This window comes from Symphalangus syndactylus, chromosome 6 (assembly GCF_028878055.3).
Source record: "Symphalangus syndactylus isolate Jambi chromosome 6, NHGRI_mSymSyn1-v2.1_pri, whole genome shotgun sequence".
NCBI classification, from domain to species: Eukaryota; Metazoa; Chordata; class Mammalia; order Primates; family Hylobatidae; genus Symphalangus; species Symphalangus syndactylus.
Genome location: NC_072428.2, coordinates 110,681,427 through 110,705,795, shown reverse-complemented (window position 1 = coordinate 110,705,795; position 24,369 = coordinate 110,681,427). Strand labels below are relative to the sequence as shown.

Sequence of the window (24,369 nt, the reverse complement as noted above, 5' to 3'; positions counted from 1 at the left end):
AGCCAGTGGACTTAAGGGTACACACAACCTACTGAGACATCAGCTGAGGTGTCCAAGAGTGCTTGCATCACTCTTCCACCAACCCCAGGAAGTGCAACTTGCAGCTCCAGAACTTACTCCTTCTCTCTTCTTGAGGAGAGGAGAAAGGAGAGTGAAGAGGACTTTGCCTTGCATCTTGAATACCAGCTCAGCCACAGTAGAATAGGGCACTGGCCAGAGTCTTGAGGCCTCCATTCCAGGCCCTACCTTCTGGAAAATATTCCCAGACACATCATGGGACAGAAGGGAACCTGCAGTCTTAAAGGGAAGGACCTAGTCCTGGCAGGATTCATCACTTGCTGACTAAAGAGCCCCTGGGCCCTGAATAGTGGGCAGTGGTCGCCAGGCAGTACTGACCTTGGGCCTTGGTTGTGAGTCAGAGCCAAGCTGGCCTCAGGTGTGACCCAGCACATTCCCAGCTGTGGTGGCTATGGGAAGCGACTCCTTCTGTCTGAGGAAAGGAGAGGGAAGGGGAAAGCAGACTTTGCCTTGCAGCTTGGGTACTGGCTTGGCCATAGTGGGGTAGAGCACCAAGTGGGCTCTTGGGGTCCCCTATTCCAGGCCTTGGCTCTGGAAGGCATTTCTGAACTTTCCCTGAGCCAGAAGGAAGCCCACTGCCCTGAAGGGAGAGACTCAAGACTAGCAGCATTCACCACAGCTGACTGAAGAGCCTTGGGCCTTGAGTGAACATTGGTCCAGGATCTTGGCTCTTCTCCACATGGGCCACCTCACCATGGAAGCCACAGTCTTTTTATAATCTAATCCTGAAGTGCCATCCCACTACCACTGCCAGGTTTAATTAGAATTGAGTCATTCAATGTAACCTGCACACAAGCAAAGGGAAATTAAACTCCATTTCTTAGAAGAAGGATTATCAAATAATTTGTGGGCATATCTTTAAATCTTTGCTTGCCCAAATTCTCAGTTTTTGCAAGAGAAACCACATAAAATAATTTTTTTTCAGCTGGTTTACATCCTAGTAAAACTGAGGAAAATGGATAAAAGCTTTCTTGCTGCTTCTCATCCTTTACTGATAGTTCCTTCTATTTTCTTTGCTGCCCCCTCCTCCTCTGCATGCCTTACAATGTTGGAGGTTTCTAGCTGCTCAGGGACTCTTCTTTATGGACACTGTCACCTTACAACTTCATCCAATATCATGCTTTGTATACCATCTCTGTTCTCGTAATTCTTGTATTTCTATCTTCAGCCCTGACCTATCCTTGCAATTCCAGTTTTATATATCCAGCCTCTCTTTAACATTGTGACATAGATCACATGAATTTAAAATGAGCCACAGCTAAAACAGAACTCTAGAATTCTCCCTGCTTCTCTCCCAGCTTTCTCTCTCTAAGTAAATCTACCCACCTGTTTATGTTTTGTTGTTGTTTTGTTTTGTTTTTTGTGACAGAGTCTCTCTCTGTTGCCCAGGCTGGGGTGCAGTGGTGTGGTCTTGGCTCACTGCAACCTCTGCCTCCTGGGTTCAAGCGATTCTTCAGCCTCAGCCTTCTGAGTACCTGGAACTATAGGCATGTGTCACCACGCCCAGCTAATTTTTGTATTTTTAGTAGAGATGGGGTTTTGTCATTTTGGCCAGGCTAGTCTCAAACTCCTGCCTCAGGTGATCCGCCTGCCTCGGCCTCCCAGAGTGCTGGGATTACAGGCATGAGTCACCGTGCCCGGCCTACCCACTTGTTTAAACTGTTCCTTCTCTTGTTTCTAATTCCTGGGCAAGTCCTGTCAGCATGTCTTTCTACCAAAGAATCTAACTGAATCTACCAAACTTTCTTCTCCATGGCTGCCAGTCCAGTTCAACCTTCCTCTATTTCCCACCTAGATCACTGTAATAGCCTCCTAATAGGTTTGCTTAGTAAGTCTTCTCTGGCCCCTGTAAGTATTCTCCATTACAGCCATGGTAACATTTTGAAAATGAAATCAGTTCAGGTCACTCCTCCACTTAAAACTCCTTATGGATTTTTATTTCATTTAGAATAATAAATCTGAACTATTTGCTCTGACTTAGAATTTTTTACATATTCTTGTTCCTGCCCATTCGTCAGCCACACTAGTCTTCACCATACGTGGTACTTAGTTAAGGTAGCACAAACTTTGTGTGCATGTGTATCTACGTTTGTGTGTACATGTGTGTTTATGTGCATGCTGTGTGGATAGATGTGTTAGTATGTGTCTGGGAATGTGTCTGAGTATGTGTCTTGAGTATATATATTTGTGTGCACGTGTGCCTGGATGTGTGTATCTGGTGTGTTCCCATGTAGACAGGGCCATCCTGATTGATAGGCAGATCAGACACAATGGGCAGAATAGACAGCTCCCTTGCAAGTACTCATGAACCACAGATCATCTTCTTTCTTTATATTTCTCTAGAGACTCATTAAGTTTAAGTGGTCTCTTGTCGATTGCAAATATCCTGGGAGTTGCATCGTCATCTGTATCTTCCTGTGAGTATTATAATTACATTGTCTTCCTCCTAGTACTTACAACAAACCAGAGATAAGAAAGAGTGAAAAGGTCTCAGAACAGGAAATTGGGAGATATTTGGGTTCTCGGAGGGTGGCTTACTGGCTGAGGTGACATCTCCTGGATTATCTTCCTGGATCATAGGAATTTCCCCTTCTCTATGGGACTGGGCAACGGTGGGGAATGAAAAAGATAGTTGTTCCTAAATTTTGCTGAATGCCTGACCTGCCTGGTACAGTTCTGTGCTTCAGAGGTTTCCTGATGCTCTTTAGATTTGAGGTCATTGATCCTTTTATTTAGAACAGTGAAAAGGCAAACTTGTTCCCAGAGACACACAGTCACTCCTCGGTGAGCACAAGCAGAGGACAGCAAGGGAGCATATTCAGTGACTATTTCATGCACTGTCACCCATAGCCAGCCATGGGACCCTCCAGAGAGGTGCCTGCCTGCATGTGCCTTGGAAGAAGTGGCCCACCTCCCGTCAGGGTCCCTTCCTTCTCCACCCCTCTGACTCTCTGCCCTCTATTTTTCAGGTTTTGTTCCTTATATTTCTCTTTTCTTTCCTGCAACTTCAGCAGTTCCTTTTCTAGCTATTAGATCTTTCTTACCAACATGTGAACATACCATTTATATCTCACAAGTTGAGAAAATAAAAAAAAATCTATCTCCTTCTCCCCAGATTTCTCTTTAGAAATCTCCCCATATCTGAGTTGCATTTCAGAGCCTGGCAGCTCAAGAATGTTTTCTACACTTGGTGTCTCTAATCTAGTTTAGGTTTCGTGCTCAACACATCACATCAGGTGCTTTTGCTTGGTTGAATGATGACCAATTTGGTGCCAAGCCTTCAAACACTATTAGTTCATATCTTATGTGTCAAATCCTCAAACACTTAGCTCAGATCTTATGAGACATTTCATCAGCATTCAATAAATTGGCCCTTCCCTTCTTGAAATCCCTCAGCATTCTCTTGGCTTCCTCCCACCTCTCTGGCCATTCTTTTTCAGACTTATCTGTGGCTCTTCCCAGATCATTCCAGGGATCCTCCTCTTATTCTACACTTTATTCCATTCCCTTGGATTTAAATTCCTCCTCTAAGCTACTGATTCCCAAATGAATAGCTTTGGAATCCTCTTCTGTGCAGCGTTCTCTTATATCTAGCTGCTTATTTAAAGATGAAAGGGAGAAATCCCTGGAGTGGTTAAGCTTTCAGGCTTTGGAGTCAGAGTCAGAAACATAGAGTTCGATACCAATTTTGTAACGTATTTGTTGTGTGACCCTGTGTAAGTTATGTGACCTTTCATTGCCTCTGTTTGTTTATTTCTAAATCAGCGTATCCTTTATAGGGCTTTTCTGATAATAAATGAATTAATACATTTAAAGCACTTAAAAACTATGCCTGCCATACAGTGAGCATTTAATAAGTATTTACTAATTCTTTTTTAAAAATTATTCTTATCATTTATACCCTCTTCTTAGATGATTCGTAGACATATATTCAAATCAGAACTTCTGATTATCTCAGCAAATGACACTTTCTTCTCAGCTGCTTAAATCAGAAATTGACAGCTTCCCTAGATACTTCTCATACTGATACCAATCATTATCAAGTCCTTATTACTTTAACTCCAATTCTCTCATAGACCACCCTAAATCAGCCATACCTTGACTCTCCCTTAGGTTACTGCAATAGTTTCCAAATCAGTCTTCCTTCTCCCTCTTGCGCCCTTTTCCAAACTCATTCTTCAATACATAGCAACTAGAGTGACCTTTTTAAAGCATACATTGGATCATGTTACTCCTCTGCTCAAAATTCTTCATAGTTTCCCATTGGACAGAGAACAAAGTCTCATATCATTGAGTGGAACAGTCTGTGAGTTCATGCCACGGCCTCGTCCCTGCCCACCTTCCAACCTGTAGTCAGTCCTCCCCTCACTCACAGTGGTTCAAGGCTTTCAAATATTGCAAGACATTTTCTACCTTGTGGATTATAATTTTGCCTCTAGAATATGCCTGGAATGTTTTCATCCCCTTTTTTGGATAATTTTCACCCCTCCTTGGGGTTTTCAATAAATGACATTCCTCCAAAACAATTTTTCTGAACCTTAAATTTTAACTGAGGAAAGCTCTGTTATCCCTTTTGCAATACCTCATTATTTACCATTATGGCACTTACCAAAATTTGCAATCCGTGTGTTTATTTGCATAATGATAGTCTTCCTGACTAGAAGCAAACACTGTAATGACAGGGATCATATTTGTCTTGTTAATTGTTTCATCCCAAGTGTCTGGCAGAGCATCTGGCCCATAGAAGGTGCTTAATCAATATTTGTTGAATTAATAAAGTGAATAAATAAATGGTGGCCAATATAGCTAATAGTCATTTCAATGATTAAATATAATTAGTCCTGTAATTAAGACATATATAAGTCACAAGATGTTTCTAAAAACTTTTTGTGTTTAAGTGATGAAATCTAGAATTGTGTGTTATACACAGCTTCAATACTGTTAAATTGTATTGTTAACACAATGGAAGACAATGTTAGAGGGGAAGTTCGTACATAGACTTGCAGTCAGATCTGAATTTGAATCCTTACCTACCAGTGGTACAGCCTGGGGCAAGTTGCTTAACTTTCCTGAGCTTCTGTCCCTTCCTTAGAAAATGGTCATCCTAGAACCACTTTATATAGTTGTTGCAGCAAATTGAAATAAAGTAAATGGCTCATGTTGGTTGCTTAATGAATAAATGTTAGCTGTCATTTGCACTGAATAAAACCTCTCTTTTGGCATTTAACTATGGAAAGGAAAGACATAGGAATCAAGAATAATTGATAAACTTTTGCTCTATTTATCACATCTAATTTTTTTTTTTTTTTTTTAGATGGAGTTTCACTCTTGTTGCCCAGGCTGGAGTGCAATGGTGCGATCTTGGCTCACTGCAACCTCTGCCTCTTGGATTCAAGCAATTCTCCTGCCTCAGCCTCCCGAGTAAGTGGGATTACAGGTGTGCACCAGCATGCTTGGCTAATTTTCGTAGTTTTAGTAGAGACGGGGTTTCAACATGCTGGCCAGGCTGGTCTCAAACTCCTGACCTCAGGTGATCTGCCCACCTCGGCCTCCCAAAGTGCTGAGATTACAGGTGTGAGCCACCGTGCCCAGCCCATATTCGAAACTTTTATGGCCCCCAAATCATATAAAGGCCTGAAATAATAGGCAATAGAATAGAAAAATTTAAAACCCATGAATTTTATTAAAATCAAACAGATTGGTTCTTTTATATTTTTATTTTTTAATTTCTGATATAATCCATAAGTTCACAATCAAATAGATTGGTTCTTAACATTACGAAAGCAAATGTACATGTGCTCCCCAGATCTGGACTGTTATTTACTTGGCTGACTGTTCCCTTTTCAGTTCTCGCATCTTTTCCTAAAGGCTTTTCCTTCACCATCATGTTAGGCATCCCTATACCACCATTTTATTGCTGATCTGAGCACCCTGCATGTTTTTCCCTTGAATACATCTTGCTCTGAACGTAGGTTGTTTAATTATAATTTTACCTATTTGGGGTCCAAGTCAACAAATAGACTACAAATAACACCATGCGCAGGATCTTGTATATGTTCCATTCCCAGCGCCGAGCATAGTACCTAGAGTGTACAATGTGCTCACAAAGAACATGAATAAATAGAATATCTACATTGCCTGAGTTTCATTAAGCTCCTTTGGCATATTGTTTTAGCCACAGCTGAAGCAAAACGCAAGGGTCATTCCTTAAAAAAATCTTGTTTTTAGAAAATATCTTGAAATTCATGTAATTTTAGCTGCAGGCATTACGCTGTCCATCAAGGGAACTTATAATACCTTTCTTAAGTTGTACCTCATACTGTTTAATATGTAGGATACACTTAGCATTCCCATTGTGTGAAGGGATTCTTGTCTGCTTCCTTTTGATGTGTTCCCAGTTCTTTACCTAGTATCATACACAATGATTAACATGAACCAGACGATATGGGCATATGTATACATCTGTGAGCTTTATAAATTATAAAACCCAAAGAAAAGGGCTTAGCCACTTGAAAAGTAGGAAGGATAATAGGGTAGAAGCTCACAGATACATTTTTGTAAACAAGAATTTGAATTCCTTGGTGTACTTTTTAGTTTCATGAGGATACAGTTGAAGAATGGTTTGCTTTTAATAAACCCACTGCCAGCTATATTTACCTTAAAGTTTAAAACAAATTTACCTAAGAAATTGATTAAACGTTATGAAAATTTATTAAGGATCTGAAAGAGCACAGATGCTCAATAGATTTCCAAATTAACAAACAAGGAGTTTTTCTTTTTCATGTGTGCATCAAAATCACTGCTATCTTATTTCTTTCTTGTACTAGCTCATGCAGGTTCAGGCATTCTAAAGCATTTAAGTTTAGAAAAAAGATAATGCCTTTAGTAATCATAAGAATGCTACTTATGATACCTCTGGAAAGATTCATTTGAAAGCCTAAACACTGCTATGTTATTATTTTCTACAATCGACAAAGGAAAAAAATCAGGAGGTATAATGATTATGGCAAGAAAAAGTCTTCTTTCAGATTTCACTGAAATTCTAGTTTCCTCAGACGGCGAAATAAATAAAACTCCACATTGTGCCTGCCTTGATTTGTGTGCTGTGTGTGTGTGTGTGTGTGTGTGTCCACATGTTCACCCTTTCCTTCAATGTTTTCTTTCTTGATTTTTATCTGAAACATGAAAGAGATTTGATAATAAAACATGTATGTAAACTACATGGTAATCTATGATTAAGAATATAAATGTATGCACAAGAAATTTGTTTTTATTATACTACTTTATGTATTTCTATTATGAGGAATGCACTGGAAGCCTAAGTTAGCTAATTTATTTGGGTTTCTATTATATTGTTAAAAAAACCTTAGTTGAGGTAGTGCTTTTATGATAAACTTTGGGTATTGAATATATTTTTCTCTTAGTTATGAGAAGAAATGGAGAAGTGCAACTAATGATGAATAAGCCATAGTCATTCAATTGTTCATTTGTATTTAAATCTAGACTGCAGTCAGCAAGCAATAATTACAGAAAAAACATTTCATTAGAACAAGTGATACTCAGATACAGACACTTAGGCATTTATGCTCTCATGTTTTTGACTTATGGCCCTAATCTTAGTGTCTCTCTCTCTCTTTTTTTTTTTTTTTTTCTTTTTTTTGCAACATAGCCTCACCCTGTCACCCAGGCTGCAATGGCGTGATCTCGACTCACTGAAACCTCTGCCTCCCAGGTTCAAATGATTCTCCTGCCTCAGCCTCCCAAGTAGCTGGAATTACAGGCGCCTGCTACCATGGCCAGCTAATTTTTGTATTTTTAGTAGAGACGAGGTTTCACCATGTTGGACAGACTGGTCTCGAACTCCTGAGCTCAAATGACCTGCCCGCCTTGATCTCACAAAGTGCTGGGATTACAGGCATGAGCCACCACGACTGGCCCCTAATCTTAGTCTCTTAAGGTAAATTTATTATAATCATTTTGGTACTCAGCCTAAGTTTAGGTTGAAACACCTATTATAATATGAGGATATAGATGATGAGAGAAATGTCTTGAATTAATTTCAGATAATCCTACAAAATTCATTAAGTCTATATCTAATAGTAAATAATTGCAGTACAATTTAACTAAATTCTCAGAATCTTTGCTAATGAACTGAATTCTAAATAAGACAGCCAAAGAAACTGGCATGACATTGAATTCTTCTGGTTTTCCAAACTTTGTTTCTTCCAAATGATACATGGTTTCAAGTTCTTCTAGTCACTCATAAATCCATTTCTCTCACTAATCTCTCATTAGTCAGCTCCTGCACATTTGTATGAATAAATTCATTTCATTTTAGATATTAGTAGAGCTGTCTGATACACACACACACACACACACACACAAACAGGGATGAGATCTGAGAAACATGTCATTAGGCAATTTTGTCCTTGTATGAGAATATCACAGAGTGTATATACACAAACCTGGATGGTATAGCCTAATACACACCTTGGCTTTATGGTAAAGCCTATTGCTCCTGGGCTACAAACCTGTATAGCATGTTACTGTACTGAATACTGTAGGCAATTGTAACACAATGGTGAGTATTTGTGAAACTTAGCATAGAAAAGGTACAGTAAAAATACAGTAGGGCCGGGCGCGGTGGCTCACGCTTGTAATCCCAGCACTTTGGGAGGCCGAGGCGGGCGGATCACAAGGTCAGGAGATCGAGACCACGGTGAAACCCCGTCTCTACTAAAAAATACAAAAAAAATTAGCCGGGCGTGGTGGCGGGCGCCTGTAGTCCCAGCTACTCGGAGAGGCTGAGGCAGGAGAATGGCGTGAACCCGGGACGCGGAGCTTGCAGTGAGCCGAGATTGTGCCACTGCACTCCAGCCTGGGCGACAGAGCAAGACTCCGTCTCAAAAAAAAAAAAAAAAAAAAAAAAAAAAAAAATACAGTATTATAATCTGTTGGGACCACCCTCATATACGCAGTACATCATTGACTGAAATATTGCTATGTGGCTCATGACTGTATGTATTTGTGTTTGTATATATGTATGCCTTGTTTTCATAGTGTAGTGTGATTTTGTGTTAGGGTCTATCTGCTGTATATTAGCAGTTTGGAAAAAACCAAAAATTATATTTTTATCCTTCTGTATGGCAAATTGGGGAACCTTTGTTATTTTTTAATAAAATTTGTATAATTTTAGAAAATTATAATTTATCATATAAAATCTATTATATTAAATTTATATAATTTATCATCAGAATTTGACAATAATAAGGTATGTATGACATTAATTTCGCATACATGTCTTTTAAATCATGACTGCATCTTAATTTCTCATGTTAAGAAAGTTTTGGACACAATATTAATATTTACAATGAAAACACATTTACCATTTGAGAAGTAGAAAGGGAAAGATTGAAGTGGAAAGTAAAGAGATATTATTCATAGGCCAGTGTTATTTTGGAACATAAAAAAAGCAAACGATGAAGCCCAAATAAGAAGTTTTATGGGAAGTACTTATATCCCAAGTACCATTTTAGAAGGTACATTAAATTTTCTACAGTTCTGAATAAATCAAAAGTCTATGGTTACACCTTTACTGGAGCTTTTTATTTTATTATGAACAAATAAAAATTTTCAATGACCTTCAGAAAAATTTTGGAAATGTTTGTGAGGATGGATTGGAACAACAGGATTGAAAAAAATCCAATCATATTTTTAATTATATTATATTAACTTGGAATACTGAATTACGCACTTATTTTGCCTATCTGAATCTCTCTGCACATTGTTTTGTATGTGGTATTAAATGCCAATAGGGACTTTGCTCCTATCCTCTGAAATTTTTGCCGGCAAGAATTCAGGAAGATACAAAAGATAATGAAGGATGAGAATTGTGGTTATTGATATTAATTCCAAAGTATTTCTGTTTCATGATCAGCCTCCAGGACTTGGACTGTGCACCAATTAGATGCTGCAGGCTAAAACTGCAGCCCTAATAAACAACCTTGAAAATTTTGGCAGACCTTATTAAAAAAGGGGAGCGAGAGCCGCGGTGGCTCAGGCCGGTTGCCCTGGCACTCGGGGAGGTGAGGCTACACGTTAGAGGCCAGCCTGGTCAATATTGGTTAAAAAAAGGGGAGCAAGTGAGAAATAATAGATGCTCTACCACATAATTATCTCTGTTACTAGAAAATTAACTAAATGTGTATGCTCTACTGATACGGAGTTGGAAAAATATTTGTCAATTAGGACAGTAATATATTTCCTAGCCAGGTCCCATTTTATTTTAATTTACCGATAGTCAATTAGGAAGCAGTTATTATCAGAGAACAACAAGATGATAAAATGTGTTGGACCAAAGAAAATGGGAAGAAAAAAAGATTATCCTTGATAATGACCACAGTCACCAGAGCACAGGTATGCCCAGGCCTCCCTCTGTGTTCCACCCCCATTTCTTTTAATTTATCTGTTAGCCTGAAAGAAGAAATAACATCAATAATTCTACACAATAGAACTCTGTCATAGAAATACATAATTTAAAATTTTATATTATCCAAATTAGGAAAACCCACACATAATTTTTCAGTGTTAAAGTTTTCTCATCAGGAAATGTGGCTAATAATTACTGAATGGATTGATACATGTGAAGTCATTAGCACAGTGCTTGGCCTATATTTAATATCCAGTAAAGTTAACAGTCATTATTGCTATCTTTCCATGGTGGTTATAATCATCATTATTTAGTACTCACTGTTAACCTATTGAAGAAAGAAAGTGTAAAATGAAAAGGGTGCATTAGGATTTTACTTCAGTGGGTTTACATTTTTTTTACCAGATTGATTGGCAATAAATTAATGCACGTCCAGAATGATTGCTGTGTAAAATTATGATGCACATGACATTTTTACTTTCGAAATTGTTATATCTTCTGTAATGAAATCTTCTGCCTCTCCAAGAAGGTGTCTCTGATTGGGAAATTTAACAAACCCCTCTACCCAATTCAGTGTCCACTCAGCCTTGGCTCTTTCAACTCCCCTTCACATGTCTTGGAGAAATAGCTTATTCTGTTAATTTTAGGGTTCTGTTCTTCATCTTGCAGGAAGTATAGGAGATGTCTGAGCAGTACTGGTGTATGACTATTAAAAACTGGTAACAGGTTAAGAGAATTTTTGGTGCTGAAATTTGTAGCTCTAACCAAGGAATTAAATTGCTCTAAATTGACCTCTAAAATTCTGGTTTTTCTTTTTTCTTTTTTTTAAGATGGCGTCTCCCTCTGTCACCCAGGCTGGAATGCGGTGGCGCAATCTCAGCTCATTGCAACCTCCAGCTCCTGAGTTCAAACAATTCTCCTGCCTCAGACTCCTGAGTAGCTGAGATTACAGGCATGCACCAGGACACCTGGCTATTCTTTTTTTTCTTTTTTTAGTAGAGATGGGGTTTCGTTGGTGAGGCTGGTCTTGGACTCCTGACCTCAAGTGATCCACCCGCGTCAGCCTCCCAAAGTGCTAGGATTACAGGCATGAGCCACTGTGCCAGGCCAAAATTCTGTATTTTCAATTAGAGTCAAAGCCCAAGGATGTCTCTACCATCTTGTAGCCCTTGCCAATAACCTACTGTTGTCTTCCAGGGTTCCTCCAAATCTCTCTCCAAATATTTGTTATCTACTTATTCAATACCCGTCTTCAACCATCCTCTTGCTTTGGAATTGACGTGAACCAACCAGGCCCGCCTTATTGGTGAGTGCCCCTGATTACAGACTTACCTTGCTGTTGTCCCAATTACTCAGATATTTCAATGGGATTCATCAGATAATAGAATTTGAGGTGTGGTGTTCAGATTCACAGAAGCATTGTGTATTAGTCCTCCTGCAAAACTATTTTAATAATGTTCTTCACATTCTCTGAAATTATAGTTGAAAAGGTAGAGTGGATACTTGAGAAAGTTTTTTTTCTTTTAACTTTAACATGATGCATAAACATGAAGCTCTTCTTCCTTTGGGTTCTGTTTTACCTTTATTGTTTCCTGTTCTTTCTCTGGGCAGGTAGGAATTCATTTTCCCTGCCTGCCAGCCCCCATAGAGACAGAACCATTGCCTAGTGAAAGAAGATTTTAATGACGTGATGAAAATATTTTAGAAAGCACCTTGAAGAAGAGTATCTTTGTGTAACCTCTGTTGGAGAGATGTCTTCAGGAGACTGAAGTAGAAGAGTGACTGTCATAATGGAAAGGTGAAGATTTGAAGTGTAAGATTATGAATAGTAGTGTAAAGAAGAGAGTTGAAATATTTTCCACTAGATGATTCCTTAAAAAGGATTTGATCTGGTTTCTTAATCTGTATGTCTCTATCACCATGTCTGGCCCATCATCTGTATTCAATAAATTGGATTATATGTAGAATGAATATTAGTTACGTACACTAAAGGATTTCCATAGAAAAGCTAGAGAAAAAAGTAATTAGGGACAGGCAAAGAATAATCTGTTACAATAATAGTTAATGCTTGAAGATAAAGGAGAAAAAAGGCAGGGCAGGCAGTAAAGAGAAAGATTAAAGGTATGCTATGTATTTAATATTATTTTCAACTAAAAATATTTTGTAAAATTATATTTTATAATTATCTTAAGCAAACTTGCTGTTCAAAGTTAGTAATTCCTTAGAAGTAAAAAATCAAGCTCTGTAAAGAATATTTTAGTATCCTAATACAACCAGCTGAAGTAGATATGACTTAAACCTTCATAGATATAATTTAAACCTTCATTAAAAAAATACTGTGTGCCTACACAATTGTGTTGAAAATTCAGATGTTTACACAGTGCAGAGTAATAACCATTCTTGTACCAGTGAGTTAATAAAACAAACACCTTAATGACACTGTAGGGAAGAGAAGATGCCTTTCTTATGAAACTCTGAGGAGTCATCAATTTAATTTCAAGAACCCTTTTTTATTCTTTTGAGCAATGTTACTGGCAGACATATTATAGCTCCCAAGAGGCTATTTCTAAGCCAACATTGTGACTAAGTTGAAGGAATAGGGAGGCGTGTTGAACTTTTTAATGCAAGATTGACACCTAATAAATCAAAGGCTATAAATGAAAATAATTAACAAGAAAAGATAGAGACTATCCACCAAAAGGATCATATATATCAGCAGTTAAAATCAGTCTTTCTACTAAATAATTTCCTTTGTCTTTTTCCTTCTTCTATAAACTCTTAACATTTTCTTGCTTTTTATCCTTTCCAGGATATTAAGAGAAACCATCAGTGGTTGCATATTAAAAATGAATGAAAATCTATGTATATGTGTATGAATAAATGTATATCTACATATACACATACATACACACGAATAGCTAGACAAATAAATCACCCTGCTTTCCTAGATAGAATAAAGCCTTTGATTAAGAATTTAGTTAAGTTCTGACCAAAACCATTACCCCTGAGCTTCTCTGCTTAATGCAAGTAGTGGTGTTTAAGAAGTATATGAGGTTCAGGCCTGGCGCGGTGGCTCACGCTTGTAATCCCAGCACTTTGGGAGGCCGAGGTGGGAGGATCACGAGGTCAGGAGATCAAGACCACGGTGAAACCCCGTCTCTACTAAAAATACAAAAAATTAGCCGGGCGTGGTGGCGGGCGCCTGTAGTCCCAGCTACTGGGAGAGGCTGAGGCAGGAGAATGGCGTGAACCCGGGAGCGGAGCTTGCAGTGAGCCGAGATCGCACCACTGCACTTCAGCCTGGGTGACAAAGCGAGACTCCGTCTCAAAAAAAAAAAAAAAAAAAAAAGAAGTATATAAGGTTCAGGGACTGGCTTTCCTTAATTGATACTTTCTTTTCTGTTAAAATCTCTGCCTTAATTCCCATTACTGGCAAAAGCTACGGTCTCCACCCATTCAGATAAGATTTAAGCATTACTTTCAATTGCTGTGTCCTTTGAGTTGTATGTCTCACAAGGTCCTCCCACATGTATATTATGAGTGTGGCATATCCTAATTTCGGGAAAGGAATGAAATATAAGAAAATAGGGCAACAGTCAACATTTTGTCCTGTTCAAGCATGCACATGTTTTATTTAAGTATTCTCCAAAGGTCTATTTTTTTCCAGCATAATGCAGATATTATGCTATCCTTTGAAATAAGATATATGAATTTCAAACAAAATTGTCAAAAACAATGACCTTAGTTACTCCATATGGTACACAGAAATAATTACATTTCACTTACAATACAGATGCACTTAACACAGTCATCAATAGTCATTCACCACCAACACAGTATATTTTTAAATCACCTAAAACATCAAAAAGTATTTTTCTTTTCCAAAAGCCTAATAAAATTAATAATTTTGGGTAAGTGACAAATCAAAAGAGGAGGCAGAATTGTCAGTTGAATAACCTAACTGCATTTTCTTTTATGCAATATTAAGAACATGAAAATAGAACTTCTTGTTGGGAATCAAAAGACATAGTAATTCTGATTATGGTTTCCTTAGTCTATTTTTTAGAAAGTTTTCAATAAATGCCATCAGATAAGTTTCACTAGACATTGCTCTAGAAGCATAAACTGACATGAGGCAGGTGTTAATATAATTGTTAATATTTGTACTGCTGGAAGATTAGTAACTTTTTAAAAGATGTACTAGGAATGAAGCCAGTTCTTCCCAAGAGATAGTTGAGTTTATCTTACTTTCACTCAGCAAATGTTTATTAAGATCTAATATGTGCATAGCACTGTTCTAGAGGCTATTCTAGAGATGGGAAGCAAGAATTTCTGACTTTACTTGAAAATGGTTGGATTAACCCCTTTTTATGATTAAATATGATAAACATTTAAAAATCTCATCTCTAATAGAGGGATAATTATTAACTCTTTCCATGTACAGAAGCTAAGCTTTATTCCTTACAGTGGTGGCTTGGAATGAATAAAAACTTTGCATTTGACATTAAACTTTTTTACACTGTCATGTGCAGACATGTCTGCTGAAATATTTTAAGGGTGAAAAGTTGTAAAAACTTTTCACTTAAATGTACAGAGATCAACTTTGCATCATCAAACTCCTGTTCTCCTGATTTACTGGAGAAAATTGTACCTTGCAATACACAGGAACCTTTCTGAGATAAATTTGTGCTGCCTTCCTGAATGGCGTAGAAAGCATGCTTTCATCAAATAGTGCTAAATAAAGCACTCCAGTTTATCTCTACATTTCAATCCACATTAGTTATTCTCAAAATGTATTCAAGATCTAAAGCAAAATAAATAATACATCAAGTAAGATTCTGAGATGACTGATCCTGTGATATTAGTCCCAGTCAATTCTGTTCATAAAATACATGGTGATATATCCAGTATCTGGGCTTTTCCATAAACAACAAAGACGTTAGAGATAATTTATATGGGTCAACTCCTTTTTTTCTAGTTTTTGACAAGGGGATTGATGACAATCTACTTACAAGATAATTTTTTTTGGAAATACAAAAGTAGGAAAGTCACTTAAACTACAGTAAACATTAGTCTTGTTGTTGATGATAAACCCAATAGAGAGGTGCTATAGAAATACAAGAACAGATAATGCACCGTGTCACAGGAATACAGTGGACCAAAGAATATTACTGAAAAACATTTATGGCACAATAGTTTTGGATTAAAAAGTTACCTAAAACCTGGCCACACCAGAAGTTTTTCTACGAACGTGGCTCTTACCGTATCTATAAAGATCTGGAAAGTACAACAACAAAAAAATCCTGATTCCTGATACAACAGTTGTACAACGAATTATTGCAGTTGTAACAGTATCTAGGTGCAAAGTTAAACAATAATGAATACTGAACTATCTGAACACTTTAGATTTACTAATGAGCATCCCCATGAGAAATACTGCAGGTCTAAAAGGAGTTTATTTGCACAGCCCACCATGGAACATGAACACTCAGCTTGTTGTAAGTGCACAGAAATTACCCCTTTCTACAATTATAGTTTATCATGCCTATTCTGAAGACAACATAAGGAAACTGAGATCACTGCTTCAAAGAATTCTAGCATGCATTATGATGGTTTCCTTCAGTCAATACAAATATGTTGTGTGAGTTTTTTTCATATGTCATAATCTTCATCATAGCCAATGTTCATGGTTTTAACAGGAAAAAATTTTATCAAAATGTTTTCCATATGTTTTTTTTGTTTTGCATTCAACTGGAACATTATGTTCAAAGATTTATTTTATTTATTTTATTAAAAAAGAGTTCTGATCATAAGAAGCATCAATAGGCGGCATTTCATTGTGCTCATTCACAAAGTCAAAGGGCCACAGAATATTACTCTGTATAACAGGTCAAACTGCCTAGAAATGCCATTTGGTGGTTTTATTCACATCCTTAAGATTGGAAGCTTTTTTTTTGTTTCACTACCAACCTTCTTCCTTTGCTGCATTAATCTGCAGAATATTTATTGTTTCTTCTTTCTTCTACGTTGAGATTCTTTTCACAGCCAGGGCTCGGATTCTCTTAGACCTTATTCCAATTGTCTTACAAAGCAGAAACTCTGACAATATTTCCTCCTGAGTACTCAGGAGATTCTGGCCTATCGTCTCCTTCTGGTGTGGTTACCGGAGGTGTTGGGATGCTTATTATTGCTGTAGTCACATAAGGTTGTTCACAGTTTAGTTTAACACACTCTTCCATTTTGGCATTTAAACTGGATCGGCTGATAGAAAAAAAATATTTAAGAAAGTAAGTTGTTTACTTAAAATTTTTTTTCATACAACTGAAGAATATGTGTTGTAATGCTTATAAAAATATTTTAATTGTCTAAGAAAAGTTATTATAATTAAAAATATCAAACACCAAATCTTAATCTATGTTAAAGATGAACATAGTCAGTAATTAACATTAAATAAATTTCTAAAAGACAGTTTGACTTGGTTCCATCAAGTATTTATCAAACTAAATGTATTATTAAAACAATGTAAGAAAGAGCATCAAGTAAGATTTGGACAGCCTGGGCTGAGCAAAGTAGTTTTATTTAAGACAGACCTCTGAGAGGTTTGAGAAACCACTATGAAAGAGCCATATCACATTGATTTCTTAATTCTTTTGACCACAGAATATTTTCATTTTCATGTCTTTTTGGGATATATAATGCCTTCAAATCTCTCAACTTAATGATGATCACATATTACAAAAATCAAAAAATTTATCTATTACTATCTAATACTTCAAGGTTTTCCCAAATGGTATTCTTGGATGAATTGTATACTCTATGTGGGGAAGGGGATAAAAGGTAAATGAGAGAGAAGGATATACACATAAGCTTGAAACTATTTTATTTTCGTGGAAAACATAATGAAGATGTTTATGTCCTAAGCTTTTCTTGCTAGATACTTTTCCATTGTTGACTTCATTTTATAAAGGATATAAGACTGCAGAGCTAAAATATATTGAAGATAGAAGTCTTATGGCTCCTAATTTTAATTTTCTAGTCCCAGAGACATCCAATTTATGTAAATCAACGTCACCTGAATTCAGAGTCTCATCCAGATTTCAACAAAGACTTTTGAATGCCAACAAAGAAGAGGACTGAATTTATAGACTCTCACTCTAACAATATATGCTGTTCAATTTGAAAACGGAATAAAATTATTTTGGCAGAAACTGATTTTTAATGACATGTATTGTTTAAATGTACAACTTTTTATTTTTACACATTTGTGGTAAAAACAGTGAATAAGGAAAAGCAAAGGAAAAATATTAATATGGAAGTTTTACTTAACTTGTTCATAAACTAAACAGAGGCAAACAATTTTAGTACTTCATTTATTTTTTGTATTATGTTGATTTTGTGTTTGATATGGTCCAAAAGTACCTTTCTGATCAGAATTATATATCAATAGAAATGATTTGTGTAGGCAAAGTTTCACTTTTACTGTTACAGAGAGTGTGTTTGTATATTTTTACGTGCTGTTAAATAATTTTTAGCCATGTTGATCTCAATTTCATTTGAGTCTTTTAGTAGTGTCCACCATCATTTCAGGCTATTGAATATGTAAGAGTCTCCTGAGTATAAAAGTCCTTGCCCAAATAAGAAAAGGTTGTGGAGCAGAAGAGAGTAAAACACATTTGTGTGCACCCAATCATCTTTTCTTCTTTCGACTCTTTTAATACTGATATAACCACTACTTTTAACCCTTAATGAATATGCAAGTAGAACCATTTGCCTACTTGTTACACTACCATTTTTGTCTCTTCCTTTACCATAGGAGCTAGGGATTTAGAGGCCACATAAGTGACAACATGAGTGCAGAAGACACACCCTGGGAACCAGCACAGGTGTGTAGACAACACAGATTAATCTCAGGTACCTGTTAGATAGAGGCGTTCTCTCCACACATCTGATCTGAATCGTGCTGAGTTCTTGTACACTACCTTGATGGCTTCCTGATACGTTGGCATTTGGGATGCGAAAAGTTTTTTTGTGTCGTCGTGAACAGCAGGTGCTGGTGACTCCTTGTTGTGAAGACAGTGAGGGACTGTGACTTGAAGGACGATTAACAGTTGCAACTTCCATGCAGCTTTCCTCAAAGACTTGTTCATCCACAAACTCATGATTCTGTTCCACAGTTGCAAGTAAATGAAGAAACAGAGAAGCACATTTTAAAAAATGAAATACATAGCTTTATTTTTAAAGCTCAAATATGCCCAAGTATAGTTAGACTTGATACCGTGGTTAAATAAAGCCATTTTCATAAAGATTGACATCAAAACCACTTCTTTTTGGCATTTATGTGGAAATAGCTCTGTGGTTAAACCTAGAGATTGACATCTGTAGGCTGATTTAGTGTCCCTTTATAGACTAACTTTATCTTGAAATATCATTTATTTATTTAAACATAAAATCTGGAAGGTATAAGCTAAGGAAAAAAAAACCTAAAAAATGCATATAGATAAAACCCACAGGGAAGTTCCCTGTGACTTTATTTTTTAAAAAGGTTGAAGTTATGGAAAAGAGATTATTTTAATAGGGTGCCCCAAGTTAGATTGTCTGTTATATATTAGCAAATATTTTCACATGGGATTGAAAACATTTCTAAATTAGAAAATGAGACCCCTAAGACACTATCCATGTCTTTATATGTTCCTCTAAAAATGCCCAGTACAGAAAAATATGACTTATTAGTTACATAAGTAAAATACAATTGTCTGCCGAATGTATCACTTTGTGTTCGACCCAGAAGGGATTAGCATTGAACTTTTGTGGCCTTTTTTGTAATCTTCGTGATATACCACTGGCATCACTGGCTGTACTCATGATCTCTGTATGCATTTGGGGTTTTTCCGTCACTATTTCCTAACTTCCAGACCAGTAGCAAATAGTAATAGGCATCATTTCACATATATTTTATAGAAACATGGTATCAATTTTGCTTTTAAAATGTTTAGCAAAAAACCTCCTGAAATGCATATGGAATAATTTCACCTCAGAAATATAATGGAAAACATTTTTGGTCTGAACTACTAGAGAATGACCTCAATTATTATTTTGTTTTTCTTTGCGTGGGTGGGGATAGTCTTATAATGGAAGGCTTTGCACATACCAAATTCCACTTAACCATCTCTCATCCTAAAATATTAGTAAAACAATTGAAGCAAGACACTGGCTAATAAGAAATAGATTATGTTTTAGCTACTCGTTTTGTCATTTCCTTGCTGAGACAAGCATTTTGAAATAAATGAAATTTAACATTCTACTCTTTAAAGTCTAGAGAATAATATAATCAGACAAGACAGAATTTCATGTTAAATATTAAATTTTAAAGAAAAAATGGTGCACAAAAGATTCACAATCTGTTTCCTTCTCTTACAATGCATGGTTTCACATACCTAAGTTATAACGCATGAGATTCTAATTTATCTCATCAGTGATTGAAAGTGTAGGAGTCATTCTGTTATTAGTTACTACGTACTTTTATAGGTAGCACAATTTATATTAGTTGGTGTTAAGTGATTTTTGACTTTAAAAAAAGCCCTTAAAAAAGGAAAATACAGGGAACAAAAAAGATAGGAATAAAAATATTTTGTTTATTTATTTATTTATTTATTTATTGAGACAGAGTCTGGCTCTTGTTGCCCAGGCTGGAGTGCAGTGACACTATCTTAGCTCACTGCACCCTCCGCCTCCCGGGTTCAAGCAATTCTCCTGCCTCGGCCTCCCGAGTAGCTGGGAATACAGGGTCATGCCACCACGTCTGGCTAAGTTTTCTCTATTTTTAGTAGAGACGAGGTTTCACCATGTTGGTCAGGCTGGCCTTGAACTCCTGACCTCAGTTGAACCACCCACCTTGGCCTCCCAAAGTGATGGGATTACAGGACTGAGCCACTGTGCCCGGCCAACATTTTATTATTAATGTATCATTTAACTTTCAAATTTATCCTACTAGGTTATAGACCTGTGCATATCTTTATTTAAAAATGCAAGTATAATCATGTTACTACTTTCTTTAAAACACTTAAATAATTTCCACGAACTAAAGATCAAAATTGTCCACATGCCTGCAAAGCCTAACATTATCTGGCCACTGCCTTTCCCTTCACCTCCTCTTTTGCCATGCTACACACTCTCCTTCTGACCACCCTCAAATCCTTTCACTTCCTCCTAGGCTGAGTTCTTTTCTTCTTCAGGTATTTATATCACCTGTTAGCCCCTTCATTGCTCTGCCTAGCTAACTCCTAGTCATCCTGCAGGTCTCCACTCAAGTTCCTCCAGGAAGCCTTGCCTGACCTGTCCCCTCATGGCTCTGCCCTCTTGACTCTCTTGACTGTGGCACCGTTGTTGCTTTCCATGTTCGCTGCTCTTTTCCAGTAACAGCCCTGTCTGGGGTTTTGTTTTATAAACGGAGGCTAAATGGCGGCAGAGGCCACACCTCATTTCATGGCGTTTCTTGGGTCTGGCTCGCTCTTGGGCACATAGTAGGCAAGTAGTAAATATTTGCTGAATGACTCTATTGGTAAATAAGTACATGCACAGGCAATACTTTGGAACTGAGAATACAAATCATGTGTCAGCCGAGAGTGAGTGAGCTGACATGATCCAAATATGGTGAAGATTTTGTTCTTCTCTGTGATCATCATAGATTGTGGCTCCTATTTACAAACTGGTGAAGAAATTGGTAGATTTGCCAATGAGGAGGTCCAAATGAGAGCTTGTAAGTGGAGAAATACAGACTCACTCCTTAGCACCCAAGGGCATACCAGTGATTACATGAGTCATTTTTCTAATGAGAATAGTTTCTATTATCTATCTCTATTCTTTATGGTTGCGAATGAAACAAATGCTTATATTCCATTGTTCTCTGTTTTTTGTTATTGCTATTGCTATTCTCTTGATCTAGATGCTAGGGACCCTCGAGCACCATTAATTTTTTTCTGTCTAATCAGCATTTTAAGAATCACAGAAAATGATATTGTGTAGGATTTACTATTGGAAGACCACTCTTCATCTGCATTAACCGACTTCTCAGACTAGAGTTAAGACAGCGGCTAAGAATAAAACATTCTAAATAAGTTTCAAAAATACTTTCCAAATTGAAATGTCATTACAGTCTTTCAAAATAATTTCAAATATTGTGGGGTTTTGGTTTGTTTGTTTTTTAGCATGTTTTCCAGTAATGCAGACACTGAAATCACACTCGGAAGCATTAAGTATGCACAAAAGCAAATGGAATTACTGTCAGAGAGCAGGGGAAGGCAGTCATGCTGTCTCCTTACCGTGGTTTTTTCCAGGCAGTGAAGCAGGTGGTGGTGCTGGGTTTCAAAGCTGGAGCCGGATTTGCTAACAAAAGCCTGCTCATCCTCTGAGGACTGTTAACAAAGAGAAGACAGAAGAGCTTTCTATTTTATTTGCAAACAACTCGAACCTCGGCTACACATTTCCACAGAGAGATCTGCTCTATTAACTGGCAACGTTTTATTTTTTTTAACTAGAAAGGAACAAATGTGCAATTCTTGTTAAGTTGGATGATCGGCATTTACAATTTCATCAAATGAATGGTCTGGTCTTTTAGACATGCCTCCTTGAATTGAAATTTTAAATCTCTTTTACTCATTCAACTAACAACTATGTTTGTAAGATGGGAATCTGTTATGTTTTGATGATCAAATTTAACCCAGTGCTTAGAAAATTTTGAAACCATGATCATGTGCACATAAATAAAAGCTATTTTGTAAGTAAAGATTGGAATCCTAAATATTAAAGAAAAATTCTGGGGTAAAAATAAATTTTCTCAAATTGTAGTTTATGCCATATGATCTTCCTAATGCTGAATGGTATTCCCTCTTCGTTATGAAGTAAAACAAGATATCATGTTAGCCACCCACTCCAACCCCTGACCCAAATGAACGTTAAGGAAGATAAATTTGAAATAAAAAAGAATTAGGCATTTGAATTATTAAGCATTTTCTTTACCTTTACCTAATGAGAGATAGTGTAGAAATATTGCCCAATGATGAATAGGCATCATGATTCACTGGCAGTATTTCATAGTGCAGTTTCTAACCTTCTACATTCAACAGGGATGTATAGGGCGAAGTTATAAAAAAAAAACAAAAAAAACTTTTGTTGTTTAGATAGCCATTGTCATAATTAGCCATAATAAAATTATATGGAAGTAGAACTAAATCAATATTAAACCAAGAAATTGAACATTAAAAAAAGAGATGTGCCTGATTGTACCTGCAGCTGATTACTGAGTAAACCATTCCGCTTGCTCTGCATGTAAGCATTTGCGCTTCCACTTTTGGCTGCCCGGATCCTGGCCAGTCTAGCTTTCTATAGGAGAAGAAAAATACATATCTCATTAACATTTATAAATTATTTCCTTAAAACAGTGAATGAACTCTTGTATAATCCTATTGTCAGCCTACATATTTTTAAAAGTAAGCCAGCTTTTCAAATGCAACTATTGAAAATTACTTCTCTACCTTTTTAAGTGCTTTATTTCAGTTAATATTTATCAGTAAAATCAACGAACTACCTTGGAGCTGGCTTATGCCTTTAAAAATTATAATTAAGTCTTTACGGTAAGATCAAGTTATCTCATTATTGTTTCTTTCAATTCTGTCAAAATAAAAATAGCTGTATTACTTTACTTATATTTTCATTTATCCCGATCTGAGTAACTTAATGAAATGAAGACCGGTAGCTCAGGAAACCAGCTGCCAACTCCTTTTCGTTTAAACTAATGTCCTTAAAAAAATTAGTAACTAAGTATCAAGAACTGATTGCCTTCCTTCCTTCCTTTTTTTTTTAAGAACCATTATTCATCTATATCTGCATCCTCCAATATAAAATTATATTTTTGCAATTATCCTTTAAATTAGCCAAGGTAGATCCCATGCCAAACAACATGGGTTCTCTCTCTAAACAAACAAACAAACAAAAACAACTCTGAATTTATCTACTTTGTCTACCAGCATAGGTCCACACAACCATGTGTGCATCTGATTTGTATTTCACTCTTGAACTGGCTGAAATGAAGAACATAGTAAGCCTATCCAGAGAGATTTAAAGATCGTTTTTCATTTTTAAAGCATTTTGTGTGTGTGCATCTGTAGAGAATATCCTTTAATGTAGAGGGTTTAGGTGGCCAGTTCAATTGTTCCTTTAAGTTACAGTGAGATCCCTAAAGTGTAAGTACTAAGGATCTGGCTGTGTAGCCAGGTTTCTGATATTCCATTCTACTTTCTAACTGCTGTTGTTGATGTGCATTTAGACCCTCATGGAAAGAGTCTCATTTTCCCTTCCTTGAGAGCACTATTTTGGTGACCATTCTATTTGTATTACATGTAGCCAGCAAGTGTATGTAAAACAGAGACTGGGATGGCTTAGATAAGTTTCCTGTAAGCTTATCTCACAAAACTTCTCCTTTTTCCCTTCTAAACAACCTAGAAAAATACTATCTTTAGTCTCAAGTCCTGGAATGCTCTTTTTAATACAAATTTTTAAATGATCTAGATTTTTTAAATGAAAAATAAATATATACATATGACAAAATTTTTAATACTACAGAAGTGCATGCAAACAATTGTCTCTGACCTTGGAGCCCTCCCACTCCTAGGCTTCAGAATCAATCACTGGTAATATTTCTAGAGAATCCTGTGAGAAATTTTCTAAGCATAAAAGAGCAAGTAGATGACTTAGCAATCTTTTTACTTGCTAAGAAAAATGTATATACACATACATTTTTACTCCAGAGAATACTCCTCACACTCTTCTGCATTTAGTTGTGTTTCTTAATTACATCAAGATCCACC

General features: G+C 36.7%; 1 protein-coding gene across 2 annotated transcripts in view; it reads right to left on the bottom strand.

Moving 5' to 3' along the window:
* Positions 1-14,109: 14,109 nt before the first annotated feature.
* Positions 14,110-24,369, bottom strand: part of KCND2 (potassium voltage-gated channel subfamily D member 2) — a 484,939-nt gene continuing 474,679 nt past the window's right edge. The window contains exons 3-6 of one of the 2 annotated variants that reach the window (XM_055283798.2): positions 22,790-22,885; positions 21,826-21,918; positions 18,423-18,670; positions 14,110-16,768 (exon numbers count right to left, since the gene is read on the bottom strand). In XM_055283798.2, the coding sequence (XP_055139773.1) occupies positions 16,591-16,768; positions 18,423-18,670; positions 21,826-21,918; positions 22,790-22,885 (615 nt within the window). In that variant the 3' untranslated portion in view covers positions 14,110-16,590. Of the gene's footprint in view, positions 16,769-18,422; positions 18,671-21,825; positions 21,919-22,779; positions 22,886-24,369 lie in introns of both variants that reach the window. The other variant, XM_055283799.2, reaches the window with a different exon arrangement.